This window comes from Ursus maritimus, unplaced genomic scaffold (assembly GCF_017311325.1).
Source record: "Ursus maritimus isolate PB19 unplaced genomic scaffold, ASM1731132v1 scaffold_14, whole genome shotgun sequence".
In the NCBI taxonomy this organism is placed as follows: domain Eukaryota; kingdom Metazoa; phylum Chordata; class Mammalia; order Carnivora; family Ursidae; genus Ursus; species Ursus maritimus.
The window spans coordinates 47,390,505-47,413,126 of record NW_024423786.1 but is presented as its reverse complement, the minus strand read 5'-3'; the positions used below and the strand labels follow the sequence as shown (position 1 = coordinate 47,413,126).

The window sequence follows — 22,622 nt, the reverse complement described above, 5'->3', positions numbered from 1 at the left end:
TGGCCCCAGGACCTGTCCCATACTTTGCCATTGGAGAGAACACTCATGCATATGGTCGAGTTGTCTGGAGAGGGTTTGTCTTCTAGTTCATTGGTCAATGTGAAATAGGCTACTTACCCCTCTAACCTCCCCGGGAACCAAGGACATTTTATTAAGGTATCAGTGCAGCACAGCTCCATGAACTGAGCACCCCTGGGACAGGGCAGGGGCTCCTCTGTGACAGTGTCAGTACCTTGATCTCGGTCCGGTCGATGGCCGTGAGGAAGAGCAGGTGGGCCAGGAAGAGGCAAATTGCGAGCTGCAGGTGGATGGAGGTGCTGGTGTTCTGGATGGCTTTGCACAGCAGGAAGGTGAGGGCTGCCAGGAGGAGGCACAGCAGAGAGAGGCCCAGCCCCACATAGGTGATCACATCCAATGCATAATCCTCTTCCTGGGACCCAGCAAAGAGGACATCACCGTCAGTCTCCAGGATTAATCCCCCTCCCCCTTGGAATGGGGCATCCCAAACATAGGCATGGCTCCGGAGGAGAGAGAGTGTAAGAAGTGTCTGTCAGACTAAGTCTTTTTCCCCAGCTTTATTTAGGGATACCCAACATACAAGATACTACAAATATTGAGTGCACACATTTTGATGAGTTTGGACATAGGCACATATCTACGATGCCATCACCACCATCAAGGTAATAAACGTATCCATCACCTCCAAGATCTTGTGTCACTTTGCTCTTTTCTTTCTGTGATAAGAAACAAGAGGAGATCTACTCTCTCAATGAATTTTTAAGCGCACAGTACTGTATTAACTATAGGCTCTATGTTGTACAGCGAACTGATCTTGAAATGAATGAATATGCTAGGCTGAGTCTTGCACCCAAGAGTTGAAGGAAGCCCTGTGTAGCAGAGGCCATTAACCTCTTCACACTCATTGGTACCTGCCCTTTGGCTGCTTTCTGTGAAATCCAGTGACCCTGTCTGGGAGTATTTCTCCTGCCACATGAACATGCTTGGACATGCCAGAAGGAGTCAAGTACCAGGATGTTAATGCTCCTTGAAAGCTGCCCTCAAGCGATAAAAGTTATGGCATTGGTGGATAGATACCCCGGCTCCCTCACCTTTATGTAGGAAGGCTCTGACATGCATGTTCTGGGATATCTCCCAGAAGTACCCAATGGGATTGAGTCCCAGTTGTCCATGGGGGTAACTTTCTCTTTCACATCCTTTACTGGCTGCCTTCGCTTCCCTGTCTTACTTCCCTATTGTCCTACTGATGTGTCTTGGGGTCACCTCCCAAAGACTACTTGTCCTCAGATTTTTGTCTCAGGATCTGCCTTTAGGAGATCCCAAACTAAGACATCTGTATAATTCAGCTCTTGGCGACTCATCGCCTTAAAGACAGGAGCCAGGAATCTGGTGAGCCACACAGACTTAGTAAGACTCACCAGTAGGAAATGACCGTTGCCATCCCTTATAATGATATGGGGATTTTCACTTGTTTCAATGTCACTTTATAGAACTTTTTCATCCTTTGCTTTTTTAACCTTAAGAATTACGAAATAGAACACACATACAGAAAAGAGCATACACATAAGTGTATCACATGATTAAAAATTATTAAATGATTGATAAGATCATTAGTCTGTAGACACTATTCCAGAAGCTCTTTTCAATTGCAAACCACATTCTCCCCCAGAGGTAACCATGATCCTTTTATGATAAGCAGTTCCTACCTAACTTTATAGTTTTACCACTCAAGTATGCAACCCTTGAGAATACAGCTTAGTTGCGTCTGTGTTTAAACCTTGTACAGATGGAAATAGAGTCTGCTCCACACAGTCATTCAGAAACCCATGATAACAGACACTTCACCGTCTGGTATCTCCACCCTCTGGAGGATGTTGCTTCCTTGTCACCCTGGGGGATCCCACATGGGATTTTCTATGCCTCATCCCAGAATAGTAGCATTGGTTTTTTTTTTCTTTTCTTTTCAAATTTTTATTTAAATTCTGGTTAGTTGACATACAGTGTAATATTGGTTTTAGGGAGTAGAATTCAGTGATTCATCACTTACATACAGCACCCACTGCTCATCATAGCAAATGCCCTCCTTAATCCCCATCACCCATCTAGCCCATCCCCATCTACCTGTAGCATTGCTTTTAATAGCCCCCAACAGGAAACAACCTAGAGGCACATTAACTGTAGGACGGAGAAGTAAATTTAGCACAGCTATGCAAGGGAATATCATATAGCAACAAAAATAAAAGAACCAAGGGCATACCCAACTCATAGATGTAATGATGAATGAAAAAAGTGTTTTATGTTTTCAAACCCGTTTTAGCTTGCCTATTGCCCTCTGTAATAGGAGAGGTCAGAGATTTCCACCAGGTGTTCTGGGGGTACTCCTCTGTCTCTGTGAGGAGAGTGGGATTCAGGACTTCCTGTGTCCTGTCACTCAGACTATGTTATTAGTGACTCCTCTGACCCCATCTCGAGCATATGTGTCTAGTCTGCTACCCAAATCCTGGCCACCATCGTCTCTCTGCGAGTCCACTCTTGCTGTGTCACGATGGGAGCCAGAGGAATGTTCTAGTGACATAAATGCCCAGCATCTCTGATGCAGACCCTCCATTGTCTTCCCACTGCAATTCGAATGAAATCTAAATTCTTTAATACCCATCACCGGCCATTAAGGAGGGCACGTATTGCATGGTGCAGTGGGTGTTATATGCAAGTAATGAATCATGGAACTTTACATCAAAAACTGGGGATGTACTGTATGGTGACTAACATAACATAATAAAAAATATTATTATTAAAAAAAAAAGAAATCTAAATTCCTGACCCTGGCGTTGGAGGTCTGACACATTCTCCCTGCTCCTGTCTCTCCAACTGCATCTCCTTCCACTTGCCCATCGTTCACTTTGCTCCAGCCACACTTCTTTCTGGAACACACTAAGTTTGTTGCCTCTGCAGGGTCTTTGTATGCACACACTGCTCTTCTTGGGATGGTTTTCTCTGAGGACTTTTCCTACTGGCTTTTCCCCCCTCATTGAGGTAAAATCCAAACAATATAAAATTAACCATTTAAAGTATACAATTCAGTGGCATTTGATCCATTCACAATGCTGTCCAACCACACCTGTGTCTAATACCAAAACATCTTCATCACCCCAAAATATAATCCCATGTCTGTGAAGCACTTACCCCCATTTCTCCCTGCCCCCGCCCCTGGCAACCAGTAATCTACTTTCTGACTCTCTGGATTTGCTTATTCTGGACGTTTCATGTAAGTGGACTCCTACAACGGATGGCCCTCTGTGTCTGACTTCTTTCATTCAGTGCTGTGTTTTCGAGGCTCACCCGTGTTGCAGTACTACAGACTCAATATTCAGATTGCAGCTCAAATGCTTAACTCTTGTAGAGGCCACCCTGACCTTTCTATGGAAAGCAGCACGCTTTCTGCAATCACTCACTCTAGTCCCTTGCGTCCCCGCTCCCCTTTATAAAAGAGTACCTATCCAGTAGGAGCTCACAGGGGATTAGCTGGAGCAATTAAATGTATACGTTATACCTGGTGGGAAAAGGCCATGAGGACAGCGAAACTGGACAGGTGGGTGGAGCTGCATATGGTGTGACTTTCGTTCACTTGCATCAGGAAACAGCCGTCCCTGGACCACTGGCCACGTTCCCCCGAGCTTTTCCAGTACACGCAGAAGGCCTTTCTTCTACAGGGCTTCCTCTGCAAGTAGAAGGGACTCATCATGTTCTTTCTTGGGAGGGACAGCGTGTCGGTCTACACTGGGGTGGCAAGCGAGGAGATATATGGCTTAGAAGTGGCTCAGGTGATTCCTATTTTAAGTGAAGAGGATGGCTGCCAGGACACCTGCTCCTGGAGTCCCAGCTCTGTCGCAGTTCCATTAACCATAAAACAAGATCAAAGCTCTCTGGGAGCCAGAATTTTACAGGATGTCATTGGTTTCAGGACCTCATCACCCACCGTGGAAGTCAGACAAAATAAATAAATAAATAAAAATGTCTGGGGCTCATACAGAGTTTTCTCCTAAACACTCTCTAAGGCAAATTTCCCTGTTTTCTTCACACCAATTCTGTCCCCGATCCCTTACAACATAAAAATTCTCATGCAACAAGAGGGGAAGTTTAGGAAATAATTGAAGAGAGAAATAATAGAATTAGCCTTCGACCTCTTCCTTTTGTCCCAAGGGTTTCCAGAGTATCACCTCATGGGGCCAAGGAGGTGAGTCAGACACTCTCCCTGTGGGGGGCTGTATCTCCTTTGATAATCCGTTAGACCATCTCCAGATTTCTTGTTCCACTCCCACTACCCCATGCCATTTATGAAAAATTCCATACTTAGGTTGTAAGCATCAGATAGGGAAAACCTACATTTCCCACTGCCCCATTCTTATTTTCTTTAAAACTAAAAAATAATTTTACTTATCTTTTCCAGCTTTATTGAAATATAACTGACATATAAATTATGGAAGTGTAAGGTATACAACATAAGCTTTTGACATATGCATATATTGCAAAATGAAGTTAGTTACTATCCATCACGTCATGTAGTTACAATTTTTAATTTGTGAAAAGAACTTAAAATCTACTCTGTTAGCAACTTCCGAGTGTGCAATATCGTATTGTTAACTACAGTCGTCATGCTGTACGCTACATCCCCAGAACTATTCTACTTGCAACTGGACGTTGTGCCTTTGATCTCCTGTGCGTATTTCTCCCATCTCCCACCCCCGGTAACCAAAATACGTTCTCTGTGTCTAGGAGTTTGGCTTTTTAAGAGTCTACATATAAGTAAGACCGTACTGTCTTTCTCTGTCTGACTTCTTTCACTTCCCATAATACCCTCCAGAGTCACCCATGTTGCTGCAAATGGCAGGATTTCTTTCAACTCCTACTTCCGTAACAGAGCTGAAAGGCAAGGGAACAGATGAATTTTATTACATCTGGGTTTGGCTACTGACCTTCCTGCCTGTAAGAGTTTGGGCAGAGAAGGGGAAAAGGGAATGGATTAAATAAACATCTTGTTTCCGATCAGGCTATGTAGTCTTAATAATTAATGCCAGGCTTTTGTGTGGGAATGAATACCATGTCTCAGTTAAAATTTTGGAAGTACATTCAACTAAAATAACCCCATGCATAATCCCATGCACTAGAATTATGCTGCCCAAGAGAAATACCATGTGAGCTACTCGTGCAATTTGAAATTTTCTGCTAGCCACATTAAAAAAGCTAAAGAAACAGTTCAAATTAATTTTAATAATATATTTATTTAACCCCTATATTCAAAACAGTATCGTTTAGTATGTCAGTATAAATCAATGTAGGCGATCAATATAAAATTAAAATTATTTTTAAAAAAGATTTTATTTTTATTTTATTTATTTTTTCAACGATTTTATTTATTTATTTGAGAGAGAGACAGAGCGCAAGCGAGAGAGAGAGAGAGAGAGAGAGAGAGAAAGCACATGAGCAGGGGGGAGGGGCAGAAGGAGAGGGAGAAGCAGATTCCCTGCTGAACAGGGACCCTGAGGTGGGGCTCAATCCCAGGACCCTGGGATCATGACCTGAGCCGAAGGCAGACATTTAACTGACTGCGCCACCCAGGGGCCCCAAAAAATTTTATTTCAGTAATCTCTACACCCAACATGGGGCTTGAACCCACCACCCTGAGATCAAGAGGCACATGCTTCACCGACTGAGCCATCCAGGTGCTCCTTAAAAATTACTATTGAGATATTTTGCATGCTTTCTCTTATGAGTGTTTCAAAATCTGGAACGACCAAGTCTAAATCCGGAAGTACTAAGTCTTCCACAATCTCAGTGCGACGCACCTGTTTCAAATTGCTGCGGGAAGCTCCTGGCTATGGCATTGGACCGCACAACCCAGAGGCACTGACTGGGGAGGGCATGCACAGTGTTCGCTCTACCTCCGAGAAATCTAAGCAAGTTCAAATTGCAGCTCTGACCCACCTTCACGTGCTGAAAGCTCAGAATCACAGACTTGGAGAGAGAGAGATTCCTTTGGGGTCTAATAGCAGCACTCACAACCTCGGAGTTCAGGTAAACCCGGTCTCTCTCATTTGCCTCTTCAAAAAATGTTGCATTTATGATGTTTCCAAGAGAAGAATAAGAAATAAAGGCAATTGCAGTGGGACCTGAGAAAACAGAAAAATGGGGGTCTTTAAAAGTGCCACCATTCCTTCCCCGTACCTACCAGGCTCGCACACGTGCTACACACACAGGTATACGTCTGCACGCCCAGTCACCTATATGACGGTCAAAGGAAAGCAAGGTTCTCCCTGTCTCTCCCTTTCTCACCTCTGAGACAGACATTGTGCTCGTGGCCTTGAACCCCCTTTTTTTTTTTCCAGTTCAAAGACACAGTTTATTTGCAATTCAATATAGGAATCATGGTCTGAACACGGAAAGAGTAGAAATTTCCTGGAATCTGAAAACTTAAATAGCATACCATATTCTCCACATTTTAATGTCCTCTACAAATTAAAAAAAATTAGTTTCAACGTTGGCTTTGTGGGAAAACCACTAATTAAATAGGTACATATTTTTGAACCCTTCTTTGTGTTGAATGGGGTAAAACTTGGGGCAAGAAAAGAACTGGACAAACCAAGAGTGGTTAAGCTGATTTGCATAAGAAAGGACACGGCTGTAGCCTCAGGAGAAAATGCTAAGAAACAAGATGGGAGGGCGTGCAGCCCCCCGAGTATCCATTACCTTTCATGATACTAAGTAGTGACCACCTGTGGGCGTTGTTTTCCTCTCTGCTTTGTCTATGTTTGGAGGGTTTTTCTTTTGTCTTTAGAATCTGATTTTAAGTTTCTCTGGACTCCTTCAGCATAATATTGACCACCCACTAAGCTGAAGTTGTTATACAAGTATATATATATATATATACTCTGCCTCCTTTCCTACTTTCAGTAAATATGAGATAGAGCATGATTAATTCTGTTTGACCTTAGTTTTATAGGTAATTTTCCATCAGATAGAACTTTATAGTTTTAGTACAAATACTCCCCACTCAGCCTCTAATGTGCTGAATTTTTGCTCAGGCAATGAGAAATTGCTCATATGCTTCATACCCTTTTGAATATTAGCAGAGGCTGAAGAAACACAGCCTGGCTGGGTCTGTATAACTCAACACAGTCAATAGGGTGAAGAAAATTAATGTTGTGACTATCTCAATTCTTGACTCGTCCCCTCGGGCTGTCTCCAAGTTCGAATCTCCCAAAGAACAAATTTCTAGGGAGCATTGGCCTGCAGAAAAGTGGGGGACGACATTCACTCAAAGATCTCAATACCACCCGTACTCAGCAGTGGGTGGTTACACCTATTTTGAGAAATCTCCATAATTTTCAACTCACAAACTTTTAAAGACATTTCTACATTTTTATGTGTGTGTGACTTGAGTGTTAACCAATGTTTTTGTAAATATTGACTATGTTTTTCTCTTTCACTTAATTCCAACAATTTTTTACTTTAATAAAATGTTCTAAACATTGCAAGGAAAAAAAAAGATGGGAGGAGGGCAAAGAAGAGGCAGATGTCACATCTGTGTTTGAAGACAGGGCCTTTATAAAGGTAGGGCTAGAGGAGCGAGGGCCTGACTTCGGCGCTGTGATGAGGTGGGCAGTCCTGGGAAGCCTCATGGAGGAGGTGAAAGCTGACCTGCACTGAAGAGTAGAGAAGAAGAAATCTGGACTCACAAAGAGAGACTAAGGATGTGCACTCGCAGAGAAAAGACCATGTGAAGACACAGGGAGAAGGCGGCCGTCTGCCAGGGAGAGAGGTCTCAGAAGAAACCAACCCGGCCAATGCCTTGATCTCAGACTGCGAGCCTCCAGAACTGTGAGAAAATAAATTTCTCTTGTTTATATATATATAATATCTACATATATATGTGTTATATATGTTAGTTACTAACATATATATGTAAACAAACATATACATTTGTAGGTAGTTTGAATATGGTGAGTTAGAGGATTATAGGATGCTATGACGATATTCCGATGTCAATAAGTTTTCTTTATTATCTTTGTAGCTGCCAAGGAGTCCACACTGCAGAGACCGTATACATGGAGCAGTTAGGATTGTAGGGACAGGAAATAGGTTAATAGGTTTCTGGATTAAAATCCCCGTTTTGCCAATTACTAGCTATGCAGTCCATCCTATTGGAATAAATTCCTCCGTAGATTTCTCTAATCAGGCTTCTCTGGTCCTGCCTGAGGGATCAGAAGCAATTCATTTCTGCTTCTCCGAGTTAATGACAGTTTCCATTTGTCAGAATGAAACAGTGGTAGGTGGTTGGAAAAGATGGGCAGGTGATATGTCCATCTGTTCTTGTGCTTAGAAGTAGCCTATTTTTGGGCTGAAGTATTCTAGTTAAGAGCAAAATCACAAGCAGAAAAGAGAAGGGTGGCTGTAGGTGTCCGTGGTCAGCTTCCGGTGGCCTGGGTTTTGCTCTCTGAGATGCTTTACAGGCAGGGGGTGTCATGGGTTGTATGTCTCGGGTTACCTGGGACCAGCCTGGTTCACCTCTAGTGGGTGTCTGGGTGTAATTCGATAGCACCTCCTTTCAGTCTTAAAGTTGGTACAATTGGAAGGTCATCTATAAGGTCGCTTTCCAGGAGCAGTTCTCAATTGGGGATGGGGGGCGATTCTGCCCCCTCCGGGGGTCACTGGCCATGGCTGGACGCATTTTTGGTTGCCACACTGGGTGTTTGCTTCTGGTGTCTAGTGAAGAAAGGCCAGAGGTAGTGTTCAACGGCCTACAGGACACAGGGAGGCCCCCATGACAAAGAAGGATCCTGCCCTAGACAGGACGTGAAGGACAGAAAAATGTCCCCTGGAAGCTTGTCACACACCGGTCAATGGGTTCTTTTCCCTCATTAGGAACATTGAGACCTCCACCTAGACGTGGATTTAATTCCGTGAGCGTTCATCACTGTTCTCTACATAACGAGCCCGTCATGGTGACTCTAGAGAAAATAACTCATGATTGCCATTCTTACGGGGATTCCGGCATGGTGGGGGCGGGACAAGGACACGGCAGTCAAGACACAACACAACATGTTAGATGTTAGGATAAGGTAGGTTCAAGAGGCTGGGGGAACAGAGAGGAGGGAGGGCCTGACTTTGGTGCTGTGGTGGAAGTGGGCAGTCCTGGGAGGCTTCACGGAGGAGGTGAAAGCTGAACCGTGTTGAAGAGTAATAGTTCACCCAGTGGCGTGGTGGTTGACATTCCTGGCAGAGGAACAGCCAATGCAAATGCTTGGAGGTGAGACTACGGGACCCATTGGGGGAGGGTAAGTAGTTTTCCACTGGGCATTTCTATGCCAGGTGCCCCTTCAGGCACGTGTAATCACATGATCATGTCTGTGACTTCCTTAAACAGTTCAGTGTGGGCGGCTCTTATGGGCTGAGTTGTGTCCTCTCTGAATTCACATGTGAAATCCTAATCCCCAGCACCCCAGAATGTGATCGGAGAGCAAGTGGGGCCGCGGATGGGCTTCGTTTGGCTTGCACTGTGAAATCTTGCACACTCTGTACAAATTGTGAGTTTTGGAAGAAACTCCTGGTGACAAGGCAAGTGTGGACTTGTGTGGTTGGAGGCTGGCTTCCATCCTCCGCCTGGCCCATTCTCAAACGAGGCAGATTCAAGTTCTTATCTTCTTGGGGGAGGAGAGGAAGTGATGGGAGCTAATTGTCTCATGACACTTCCTCAGTTCAGCATGTGGTTAGTTGTCCACATTTTGATGCCTTTACTCAGGGACTTTCACTGATAGTACAGACCAGCTGTACAACCCCACATTTACAGGATTGGATTTTAAGACCCCATTTATCATGCTATAGCAGTTACAATGATAGGGCAGCAATTGTAAGACCAAATTTAAAAATCAAAGGTATTCATGCAACCAACCCGATTTTTGGTTTCTCTTGAAAAATCAGAGTCTGGCAACACTGGGACAATTAAGAATAACAATCCATTCCTTTATGCACAGGCTGTAGCAGATGCTGCAGGTGCCCTAACTTTATTCCCCGGGCACTCTTGGGTTCCTTACATGCTGATGGATTCTTCCAAAAGCACCTGCAGCTCTCTGCCTGGGAGTGTTCCCTGCAGTGAGTGTGCTGGATTGGTACACAGCACAGAATGGCAGGGCCCGGGATTAGCCCCATAGAGGGGCCCTCAACCAATGGTTCAGAGCAGCTCTCTCCCCTTGAATGGGAGGGCTCAGTAGGAGGAGTCTCAGCAGTGACCTGCTCACTACCATAATAACACCTGTATTGGCTGTCTCCTCTGCCCTGTCTCATTTCTTTTCTCCCCTACTGGGATGGTTAATTTTATGTGCCAATGTGGCTAGGTCATACTTCCCCGATATGGGGTCAAACATGAGTCTGGGTCTTACTGTAAAGATATTTTTAAAGACAGGAGTAACATTTAAATCAATAGACTTTGAGTAAAGCAGATTACCCTCCACCATGTGGGTGGGCCTCCTCCAATCAGTTGAAGGCCTTAAGAAAAAGACTGACTTTTCCCAAATAAGAGGGAATTCTGCCTCTAGCCTGTCTTTGCAGCTACAACATCAACTCTTCCCTGGATCTCCGGCCTGCTGGCTAGATTTTAGACTTGCTACCTTCCACAATCACGGGAGCTAATTTCTTAAAATCTTTGTCTCTGTTTCTCTCTCTCTGCACCCCCCCACCCCCCCACACCATATTGATTCTATTTGTCTGGAGAACCCTGAATAATACACCTACTGGTGCTTCCAGGAATCACCTCCCAGATAAAACCCTTATACTTCTCTCGGGGACTGCATTTGGGTGAACCCCAACTGACGCCAGGATGGAACAGCCCCCAAATTGCAAAGAAGTGTCTTCCATGCTGAAGAATATCAAGCCTCCACCTTGGGAAGATTTTTTTTTTTTAAGGAAAAGACTCAAATGACACAGTATTAGGGTAACAAACCCATTAAGAAGGAGCCTGTTGGCAACTCTCCTTGTGACTCATACGATGATACTGCTCTGTGTGTCTTAGAGGTTCTGAATACAACCACCACGTGTACCTTGTATGTTTCCCTGCACGATGTCATTGCAATGGATGTCCACTGAGTTCATGTGGGTGTTCAAGCTGAAGATCTGTCCTTCTTCAGAACAATTGTCTGTAACAACTCGCGTTTCAATAGCTGGTGAGAAAAGCAACAGGAAGCTTGTCATCATTATAAGCTTTAAAAATGGGCAATAGCAACACGGACAGGTCACATTTACTGAATGTGTAGGAAGTGCCACACACTGTACATTGTTAAACCCTGTGGGGGACCCTTATCCAAAGGAAGAAACTGAGGTTCAGAAGTTAAGTAAGACCCTAACTCCTGACATACAAGTTCTTAATGAATGTTCTCTAGCAATCATCCTTTTCAAAAAAATATTTTATATTTACTTACGGAGAGAGAGAGTATGAGCAGGGGGGAGGTGGGGGGAGAGAGAATCATGAACAGGCTCCATGCTAGGCGTGGAGTCTGATGTGGGGCTCAATCTCACGACCCTGAGAGCATGACCTGAGCCAAAATCAAAAGTGGTAGGCTCAACTGACTGAGCCCCCCAGGAGCCCCCTCTAGCAATCATCTTGAAGCAGCAATTCTGTTTCTAGGAATTTATTCTCAGGAAATAATCATGGATGGGAGGGTAGATTTAGCTACAAGAAAGTTCACAGCAGCAGAGATGATAGTGTGAAAATTAGGAAATGATCTTAATGTTCAACAAGGAGGAATTGCTTTAATAATTGACGGCTTATCTTTATAACAATGAAAATGAAGTCGCAGGAGAATTGCCATCAAGAAACAAGGTCATGAAAATATTTAACTTAAACTTTAGCAGATGGCCGGAGGCTGGCTGTGGGTTTGAGATTGTTGAAACTGGGTGATGGGTACAGTCGGGTTCCTCCTGTGTCTGTCCCATTCACAGATGAGGGGTGTGAAACCCAGGGAGGTGAGGGCACTGGTCTGACCCATCGGTTAGGACCTGGCCAGGTCAGGAAAGATGAGGAGCTACTGTAATCTGAAAAATGGTTTAATTTTGAATGAAATGAATGAATGACTGAAATGAATGAATGAATAAATTAACGAATGAGTCCCGATTCCAGTTTCCCAAGAAGATTAGGCATGGGATTTTATTTTATATTTAAAAATTTATTATTATTTTTATAGAGTGCAAACTATCTCATCATACAAATTGGTAAAGCAAAATGATTAGTTAGGCGTACACCGATCCTTTGATATCCCTGGGCTGAATAAAAACACAGCAAACAGCATTTCTGGAGGCCAGTGTGGTGATATGTATCAAAATCTACAAAATGTTTCTTTTCTCCTTGACTTAATGATTCTTCCTCTATGAATTTATCCTAAGAAAATATCAAAGAAATATACACAGATACATTTTCAATGGTCTTTTGCATGGGGTTATTTGGCAACACCCACATTTCCCAGAATAGGGAAATAAATATAGTATAAATAAACATATAGTATAAAAAATGATATACAATGGAATTTGATAAACCATTGAAGACAGTAACGTAGGGTATGATGATGTATACAATGTACCTGGAAAGATGTTGGGGATGTAATGAGTGAAAACTGTACGTACAATGTCACATACATGGCAAATACACATTTGCATCAAACATGCCCCTGTGTGGTTATGGGATAGGAAGACTGGGCTGTGGGCAGATCTGGCTGGTCTAAATTTAGTTTTGTTTATGTGCTTTTTTCCTATTTAAAAAAATTTTAATACTTGGCTTTGATATTTTATTTATTTTTATTTTTTAAAATAGCGAGATGATACTAATGTCAAGCTATTTAATATATCATCTCATCAAGTGGTTACATTATATGTATGACAAGTATGATAAAAGTATTTTTATTTAAAATATATGCACTAAGATGTCCCTTCTGGGATGGAACTGTGATAGGTGCCAGTAGGTATTAGGCATTGGATTAAAAACCAAAACCAAAACCAAAACCAAAAAAACTACTTTTAAGCCAAAATCCCAGACTCAGGATTGGAAACCATTGGCAATCTTTTCTTTACTTCTTTTTGTTTTTAAAAGATTTTATTTATTTGTTTATTTGAGAGAGAGAGAGTGAGCGAGCAAGAGAGAGCAGAGAGAGCACAAGCAGGGGGAGGCGCAGAAGGAAAAGCAGACCCCCCACTGAGTGGGAGACCGACACAGAGCTCCATCCCAGGACCCCAAGATCGTGACCTGAACTGAAGGCAGCTGCTTAACCCACTGACCCACCCAGGTGCCCCCTTTGTTTCTTTTTTTTAAAACAGGTCTGTGGAGCTGTGATAATACAGTGTATAATTTGATGAGTTTTAGTGAGTGTATATACCTGTGTATACGCGATATTCCTTTGACACCAACAGCAACAGCTAGGGACTGAACATGTCTCTCCTCCCCAATAGTCTCCTCAAATTTTCTCACCACCCCTCCGCCCATCAGTATAGAATAGCTTGCATTTTCTAGAAGTCTATATAAATGGACTCAGGCAGGGTGTTATTTTTCTAATTGTGTAACCCAGACTCCAGTTTGTAACTAGCCCTCTGTGTGTATCAGGCCATATCCTCTTCTTACCCACAGTATTGTTGTTGTGGATTTCCTGGATTTTTTGCTCTGGGGATTTCAAGGCAGTTTCTAGAGCAGCTGATTCCACCGTCTGGAGAACTTCCGTGGCCCAAGTTGCGACTGCTCCCTTCTCTCCCGTTCCCAGTGGAGTGTTATTAGTGAGAAGTGACTGGAATGTCTCAACAACATGTTGCAGCTTTGAAGATACAAAGAATAAGAAAACAAATCCAAGCTGAGAGATCCTACACCCTGAAGGAAAGTAGAAAGCACGAGAAAGAAGCTTCTGGAGCCAGAGGAACCGGTTTCAATCCTGACTCCACCACTGACGGGCGGTGAGAACCTGGAAAAATCACCCAATTGCTCTGTGCCTCAGTTTCCCCATATTAGGACAGGGACAGTAAAAAGACCCCGTGGAGTTTTTGGGAATATTAAATGAATTAAGAGACGCTACCTTTTTAGAACAGTGTCTGTGCCTGGTACACATCAGATGAAGGTTAGTTATGATGAACATCTTTTACCGACAAGGAAGTGGTCAGGTTGCCAGAAATAGACCAGTGGTTTTCCATTAGGGCGATTTTGACCCCCTGGGGACATCTGGTAATGTTTGGAGACACTGTGATTGTCACCACCGAGGAATGCTACTGGTATCTAGTGGGTGGGGGCCAGGGAAGCTGCTCACCACCCTAATATGCACAGCGCCCCCCTCACCCCCGTGCCCTCCGGAAAGTGACCCAAGCTGAGGTGTCAATGGTGCCAAAGCTGAGAAACTGGGAAGTAGAGTTACAGCTCAATAGACATTCTTTTTTTTTTTTTTAAAGATTTTTATTTATTTATTTGACAGAGATAAAGACAGCCAGCGAGAGAGGGAACACAAGCAGGGGGAGTGGGAGAGGAAGAAGCAGGCTCATAGCGGAGGAGCCTGATGTGGGGCTCGATCCCATAACGCCGGGATCACGCCCTGAGCCGAAGGCAGACGCTTAACCGCTGTGCCACCCAGGCGCCCCTCAAAAGACATTCTAACTGGCCTTTCCAAGTCAAGAAGTTTATCTATGAAGTAAGTAAAGCAAAGAGATGAGCCAGAGGGGAGAATGAAGAGCCAAGGTGAAGTTTTCTAAATATAGGTGTGATATGATTGTAATATAGGTGATTTGAAAGAAGATTTTTATGTGAACCCCCACGTCCTTGTACTTAAAGCGTGGTCTTCGGGCAGGCAGCACCAGCATCACCTGGCAGCCCGTTTGGAATGCAGCCTCTGGGTGCACTGAGTCCAGATCTGCACTTGAACAAGTTCCCCAGGGGATTTGTGGGCACAGACACACCTCAGAGGTATTGCAGATTTGGTTTCAGACCACTGCAGGAAAGTGAATATCACGATAAAGCTATTCAAATAACGTTTTTGGTGGCCCAGGACGTATAAAAGTTTTGTCTACAGTCTAGTCTAGTAAGTGTGCAACAGCATTCTGTCTAAAAAACGTACAAACCTTGCATCACCCAGCTCTCCTCGCGACAAGTGCACTCCTTAATCCCCTATGTCACCACGAGCACCGGGTGATGTGCGGGAGTGCTGAGTCGCTATACTGTACACCCTAAAACGAATATAGCACTGTATGTCAACTAACTGGAATTAAAATAAAAACTTAAAAAAAGCCAGTCGATCAAAATAAACAATGTGCAAAGCTTAACTGAAAATATTGCTAAGAAATGCTAATCGTCACCTGAGCTCTTAGCGAGTCATAATCATTGATCACAGATCACCACCACCGTAACGATCATAACGAAGCAGTTTGAAATACTGTGAGAATTAATCAGAACGTGCCACAGAGACATGACGTGAGCAAAAGCTGTTGGAAAAATGGCACCAATAGACTTGTCCCGTGCAGGGTTCCCCAAACCTCCACTTTGTAAAAATCGCAATGCCAGTGGAATAAAATGAAACACAACGACGTGAGGTTTGCCTGTATGTTAAAGTACCAGAGAGCAAGGTACTCTGGACAGGATAGGGACTCTGTCTTGCTTATGAAGTGGCACCTAGAACAGTCCTTGGCAAAGGTGGGTGTTAAGTAAGTGTTCACGGGTTGCATGAATGCTCTTGGGAGGCAAATGTTATCACAGGAAAGAGTTTTTTTTTAAGATTTTATTTATTTATTTGACAGAGAGAGACAGCTAGCGAGAGAGGGAACACAAGCAGGGGGAGTGGGAGAGGAAGAAGCAGGCTCATAATGGAGGAGCCTGATGTGGGGCTCGATCCCATAACGCCGGGATCATGCCCTGAGCTGAAGGCAGACGCTTAATGACTGCGCCACCTAGGCGCCCACTACATGAAAGAGTTTTAAGCAGAGTGATAGATCAAAAGGGCTGGAGGAACATTCAGAACCAGTGTTCAAATAAATCTTTTCAAGGTTTTATTCTTTCAGTCTGAGTCTTTGTGGAAAGTTTACAAGCAGCCTCCGTTCCTGCCCAGTAGAGAAAACCTACCTCTGTCCTCTAAATGAAAGCGGAAACCTGGGTTCAAATTAATTCGTACAGAGTAGGCACGAAAGTATTTGCCCTTCAGAATTGCTCTCGTAGTGTCTGATCCAGCGTGAAGACTCTACCTTTTTCTGGCCATGCATTCGTTAATTGAGGTGAACGTCACACAACGTGAAATGCACCCTTTTAGAGTGTACAAAGCAGTGGCCATTTAGTATTCGCACGATGTCATGCAACTACCACGTCTATGTAGTTCCAACACACTTCCATCCTCCCGAGAGAACACCCATTGAGCAATCACTTCCCACTTTTCCTTCCCCTGGGCTCTGGCAACCACCAATCTGCTTTCTGTTTCTGTGGATTTTCCTGTTCTGGACATGTCATAGAAATGGAAACCTACCCGGGTGACCTTTGTGTCTGGTTTCTTGCGCCCAGCATGATGGTTTCGAGGTTTATCTATGTAGTAACATGAATTAGAACTTTATTCCTTTTTATGACTGAATGGATTACCAATTGTTAAAAATCCATTCATCTATTGATGGACATTTGGGCTGTTTCTTCCTTTTGGCTACCGTGAATAGTGCTGCTATGAACATGCGAGTACGACTATCTGAGCCTCTGCTTTCAGTTCTCTTGGGTATATTCCTAGGAGTGGAATTGCTGGGTCATATGGGAATTCTATGTTTAACTTTTTGAGGAAATGGGCATTGAACCTTTGTAATGAAATGTTCCTGTTAAGTACATGATTATCTGTTCACTACTTCTAGGAACACTTGCCGAACTCCCAGTGTGGGCTTGCGCTGATTCCTGCCCTCAAGAAGCTCATTGTCCAGGTGGTGATGACACATCGTGGAAATGTCGTGAGTCTGCCAGAGGTAACAATGAACAACCTGGATGGAAGGTATACTCTGGACCAAGCGCTGTGTTAAGTACTCTACATACAGTATTTCATCTAACCCTCTGATCCTTTCGAGCACGTAGGTGCCTTGATGACCCCCATCTTACGGATGAGTAAATCAATCCTGCAGAGTGTGATGGTTAATTTTATGTGTCAACTTGGCTGGGCCAGAGGGTACCCAGATATATTTGGTCAAGCGTGATTCTGGGTGTGTCTGTGAGAGTGTTTCTAGATGCAATGAACATTTGAATGGGTAGATGGAGTAAAGCAGATTGCCCTTTGCAATTTGAGTGGGCCTCATCCAATTGGCCGAGGGCCTGAGCAGAACAAGGCGTCTGAATAAGAAGGAACTATCTCCCTCCTGAATGCCTGACTGATTGGCTGCCTTGAGCTGGAATGCTGGTTTTTTTGTTCAGGCTTGCCTGAAACATCAGCTCTCCGTGGTCTCAGGTCTCTGGATTTGAACAGGCACCATTGGTTCTCCTGGATCCCTAGCTTGTTTAGTGCAGATCTTGGGACGTGTCAGCCTCCATAATTGCTTGAGTGAATTCCTTATAATGAATATCTTTTTTTAAAAAAGATTTTATTTATTTATTTGACAGAGAGAGACAGCCAGCGAGAGAGGGAACACAGGCAGGGGGAGTGGGGGAGGAAGAAACAGGCTCCCAGCGGAGGAGCCTGATGTGGGGCTCGATCCCAGGACTCTGGGATCACACCCTGAGCCGAAGGCAGACGCTTAACAACTGAGCCACCCAGGCGCCCCTATAATGAATATCTTTTATCTATGTCTCTTGTTGGTTCTGTTTCTCTGGAGAACCCTAATACAGAGGGCTGTGTCATTTTGCCCATGTTTCTTGTCACTGTGGTGCTGTGATTTGAACATCTGTCTACACTTCTAACCTCCACAGAAGAACATGGGGAAACAGATGTAAACTCATTTGGAAGGGTTTAGGGAGGCCATCCAGGGGGATGTGAAACCTGAATTGAGTCTTGAGCAGAGAAGGGTAGAAGGAAGCCAGTCAGGTGAGGAACTGGGAACAGAGTTGCAGGCAGAGAGAACAGCATGTACTTGGAGGCCTGGAGCTTGGAGGATGAGATGTGAATGGTCCCTCTGGAGTAGAGCAGGGTGAGGGTGGGGAGGAGGGAGAGGAAGGGATGAGCCCATTCTGCTAGACTCTAGGTTCTCAGAGACATGGGTCATTCTCTCTGTTAACATTCAGAGTCAGTTTACAGACACTAAGTGATTACTACCTAATAGGCACTTTCTTTTTTTAAAAACTTAATCTAATTTCATTTAAATTCAATTAATTAACATATCGTGCATTATTAGTTTCAGGGGTAGAGTGTAGTGACTCGTCAGTTGCATGCAACACCCAGTGCTCATTACATCAAGTGCCCTCCTTAATGCCTGTCACCCGCTTACCCCGTCCCTCACCCCCATCCCCTCCAGCAACCCTCAGTTTGTTTCCTATAGATAGGAGTCTCTTATGGTTTGTCTCCTTCTCTGATTTTGTCTTGTCCTATTTTTCCCTCCCTTCTTCTATGCTCCTCTGTTTTAACAGGCACTGTCTTGGTCTGTCTCTTGTAACTGCCTACAATATCTATTCCCCTCCCCCTTCCTTTTACTAATTAAATGAATTACTTAAATTTATCTGGACCATATTTCCCATTTAGAGACCACGTTGTCCCAGCTTCCCTTGAGGCTAGTTTTGGCTGTGATACCTTCAACTTCTGGGTTCTTGCTTTAAGACAGATCTCCAAAGAAATTATCACAACTTCATTAGCCTATAATCGAGTGAGTAGATGTATCCCTTTTCCTCCACTCTCCCCTCTTCACCTTGAGCTCTAGACAAATTGCCCTGGACTCATCTCCCCTCGACCCACTGGTACAAAAGCCACATTGCAGGGGCGCCTGGGTGGCACAGCGGTTAAGCGTCTGCCTTCAGCTCAGGGCGTGATCCCGGCGTTATGGGATCGAGCCCCACATCAGCCTCCTCCGCTATGAGCCTGCTTCTTCCTCTCCCACTCCCCCTGCTTGTGTTCCCTCTCTCGCTGGCTGTCTCTATCTCTGTCAAATAAATAAATAAATCTTAAAAAAAAAAAGCCACATTGCAGCAACCCAGTTTTGGTCATGTCGAGGACAAGATGCCAGGGGATGGTGGAATAGCAGTAGGGAAGAATGTGGGTCCCCTCAATGGCCTCATGGAGCAGAGTCCTTTCACCACCTGAACCGTTAACTCAGAAAGTAATAAGATCCATCTTTTTAAAGCTGTTGGATATTTGGATCTCTTCGTTGTAGAACTCAGCATACCCTAATACAGTGTCACTTAGCCTGTCTTTCTTGGCCTGGGATCGATCCTATCTTTAGGGGGCAGTATACACACATGCATGCGTGCGTACACACACACACACACACACACACACACACACACACACGTACATACACTCTATCTCTACTGTGAGATATATAGCAATATACATATAATGATAAACATGGTGATGTATTTGTATATTTCACAGTTATACATAATGTAAATTATATATAACATTGTACTACTGTGTTATAATGGATTTCTATTATAATTAAAAACGACTACATTAAAATATATTACATACCGTAACAGATAATACATAATATATATGACATATCACACATTATGATACCTAGACAATATACAATGTATAGTAGACGTATAATATATAGTATCCACATCCACTTGCTAATTTTGGGCTTTGTAAACATCTGTTACCTCGTTGGGTTCAAGGACTGGGTTTCTGCTCACATCCTTCATGTCTTTGGTTGTGGCTGAGGAAGTGGTTTCTGTAAAAATCATCAAGGGAAGTTACTGTTGGAACCGAGACTAAAAGGGCGGAGAGGTGGACAGGAAGGTGAATAGAAGGGCTGAACTCATACTCTATTTTTCTTATTAAAATTTTTTAATTTATTAATTTAAAAATTCCAGTATCATTAACACACAGCGTTATATTAATTTCAGGTGTCCCCAAAGTGATTCAACCGTTCTGTACATTACTCAGTGCTCATCATGGTACGGCTGCTGTCCATCCTCATCACCCAGTCCACCCACCCCTCCACCCAGCTCCCCTCTGGCAACCACTGCGTTGTTCTCTATAGTTAAGAGTCTTGTTTTTTTCCTTTTTTTCTTTTGAACTCACATTCTTATTCACTGGCAAGGTTGTGCTCTTTTGAGGGATCAGAGTAGAGTTCCTTATCATGGTGCAGAGCAGTGTTTTTTGACGGGGGGTGATTTGGCCCGCAGGGGACATTGGCAATGGCTGGAGACATTTTTGGTGGTCGCAACTTGGGATGGGGAAGGTTACTGGCATCTAGCGGGTGGAGGCTTGGGCTTGGGGTGCTGCTTAATATACTATAATGCACAGGATGGCTCCTGACCCTAAGGAATTATTGGACCCCAAATATCAATATTGCTGGGGTAGAGATACCCTGGCATAGAGGAAGCAGGAAAGTGTAAGCTCCAAATTCAGTCTTGGCTGGACATTACAACTGAAATGGCTGGCGGACCAGAAAATTGGATACTTCAGGTTTTAAAATTCAGGCTGGCCGGGAATTACAACTGAAACAAGAGTGTCAGTTTTTGGTTATCAGCCCTTAATGAGACCGCTGTGTGTCGCCTCTTGTGCTTTGTGAGGACCACTGTCTCTATTTTAGAAAGACGAGGAAAGGTCAGCCAACGTCGACATCCAGTTACCATCAGACTGAGGTCATGTCTGTATTTCTTCTGTATCCCGGTTTTCAGCCATGTCTATTTGCTAAAAAGGATGAAGAGCTTTCTTGTAATAGTGAAAGTTTTGTCTTAAGTTCAAGAATTTTGACCTACAACCCTGAGTCTAGAATACATTTGTTATCGGAAACCACATTTGTTGTCGAAAACAGCGCTTTTGGCTGAAAGCTGCATACTTTTTTTATAGGGGCTTTCTTGGAACTCCAACCTTGGTGACAACTAACTCCAGATGGACTCAATCCATGTGAAAGGACTGTGAAGAGCTCTTAAAATTAGGAAAATAACCAAAGGCATTTCTTTTCCTTGTACAAGAAAGCGAGTTTAGTAGTTCAACACTAGAACCCAGGAAGAATCCCAATTTGTACATTGTCAGTAGAGGTGCCTTTTGCCTGGTAAAAGGCTCATTCACTTTGGGCTCAATCATATTAATTCACTCAACAGCTATTTATTGATCGTCCGAGTTCGTGGTGGGCTTACGGCACAGCAACCCCCACCCGCCCACCTGTGCTCTTTTTTTTAATATTTATTTTTAAATTTATTTATTTTTTAAATTTTTTATTATGTTATGTTAGTCACCATACAGTACATCCCTGGTTTCTGATGTAAAGTTCGATGATTCATTAGTTGCGTATAACACCCAGTGCACCATGCGATACGTGCCCTCCTTACTACCCATCTCCGGCCTATCCCATTCCCCCACCCCCCTCCCCTCTGGANNCCTCAGTTTGTTTTCTAAAGAGTCTCTTATGGTTTGTCTCCCTCTCTGATTTCATCTTGTTTTATTTTTCCCTCCCTTCCCCTATGTTCCTCTATTTTTGTTATTATGCTCCTCTGTTTGTTTCTTTTGTTCTTTTTTCTCCTCTGTTTTGTTTCTTCCACATATGGGTGAAATCCTATGATAATTGTCTTTCTCTGATTAACTTATTTTGCTTATCATAATACCCTCTAGTTCCATCCACGTCATTGCAAATGGCAAGATTTCATTTTTTTGATGGCTGAGTGATATTCCATTGTAAATATATATACCACATCTTCTTCATTCATTCATCTATTGATGGACATCTGGGCTTTTTCCATACTTTGGCTATTGGGGACTTGCTGCTATGAACATTGGGGTGCAGGTGCCCCTCTGGATCACTACATTTGTACCTTTGGGGTAAATACCCAGTAGTGCAATTTCCGGATCGTAAGGTAGCTCTATTTTCAACTTTTTGAGGAACCTCCATACTGTTTTCCAGAGTGGCTGCACCAGCTTGCATTCCCACCAACAGTGTGAGAGGGTTCCCCTTTCTCCATATCCTCACCAACATGTCATTTCCTGACTTGTTAATTGTAGCCATTCTGACTGGTGTGAAGTGGATCTCAGTGTGGTTTTGATGTGTATTTCCCTGATGCTGAGTGATGTTGAGCATCTTTTCATGTGTCTGTTGATTATTGTATGTTTTCTTTGGAGAAATGTCTATTCATGTCTTCTGCCCAAGGAGCAGAGAGTATATATATATATATATATATACACACACAATAATTTTTTATATTTATAAATTTTTAATTTTATAAAATATAATATATATTATAATTTTTATATTTATAAATTTTATATTTATAAAATACAATATATATTATATAATTTTATATTTATATTTATAATTTATTATTATCATATTATATAATATAATATTATTATATTATTAGAATATATTGTATATTTATAATTATATTTTTATATTTATAAATATAAAAATTATATAATATATATGTATATATACACATACATACATACATGTATATTTTGGAGAATCAGATGAAATGTGAACCATATTAGCAAACACTT

At 43.1% G+C, this 22,622-nt stretch overlaps 1 protein-coding gene across 11 annotated transcripts in view; it reads right to left on the bottom strand.

Moving 5' to 3' along the window:
* ADGRE3 (adhesion G protein-coupled receptor E3) overlaps window positions 1-22,622 on the bottom strand; it is a 43,755-nt gene that overhangs the window by 7,059 nt on the left and 14,074 nt on the right. For 9 of the 11 annotated variants that reach the window (XR_005834597.1, XR_005834598.1, XM_040629168.1 and 6 more), the window contains exons 5-10: window positions 19,781-19,851; window positions 13,673-13,859; window positions 11,109-11,228; window positions 6,001-6,185; window positions 3,569-3,790; window positions 233-430 (exon numbers count right to left, since the gene is read on the bottom strand). Coding sequence is in view for 9 of the 11 variants with exons in the window: in XM_040629168.1 (XP_040485102.1) it covers window positions 233-430; window positions 3,569-3,790; window positions 6,001-6,185; window positions 11,109-11,228; window positions 13,673-13,859; window positions 19,781-19,851 (983 nt within the window). In the remaining 2 variants the exon portion in view is untranslated. The remainder of the gene's footprint in view (window positions 1-232; window positions 431-3,568; window positions 3,791-6,000; window positions 6,186-11,108; window positions 11,229-13,672; window positions 13,860-19,780; window positions 19,852-22,622) is intronic. The other 2 variants (XM_040629170.1, XM_008711708.2) reach the window with 1 other exon arrangement.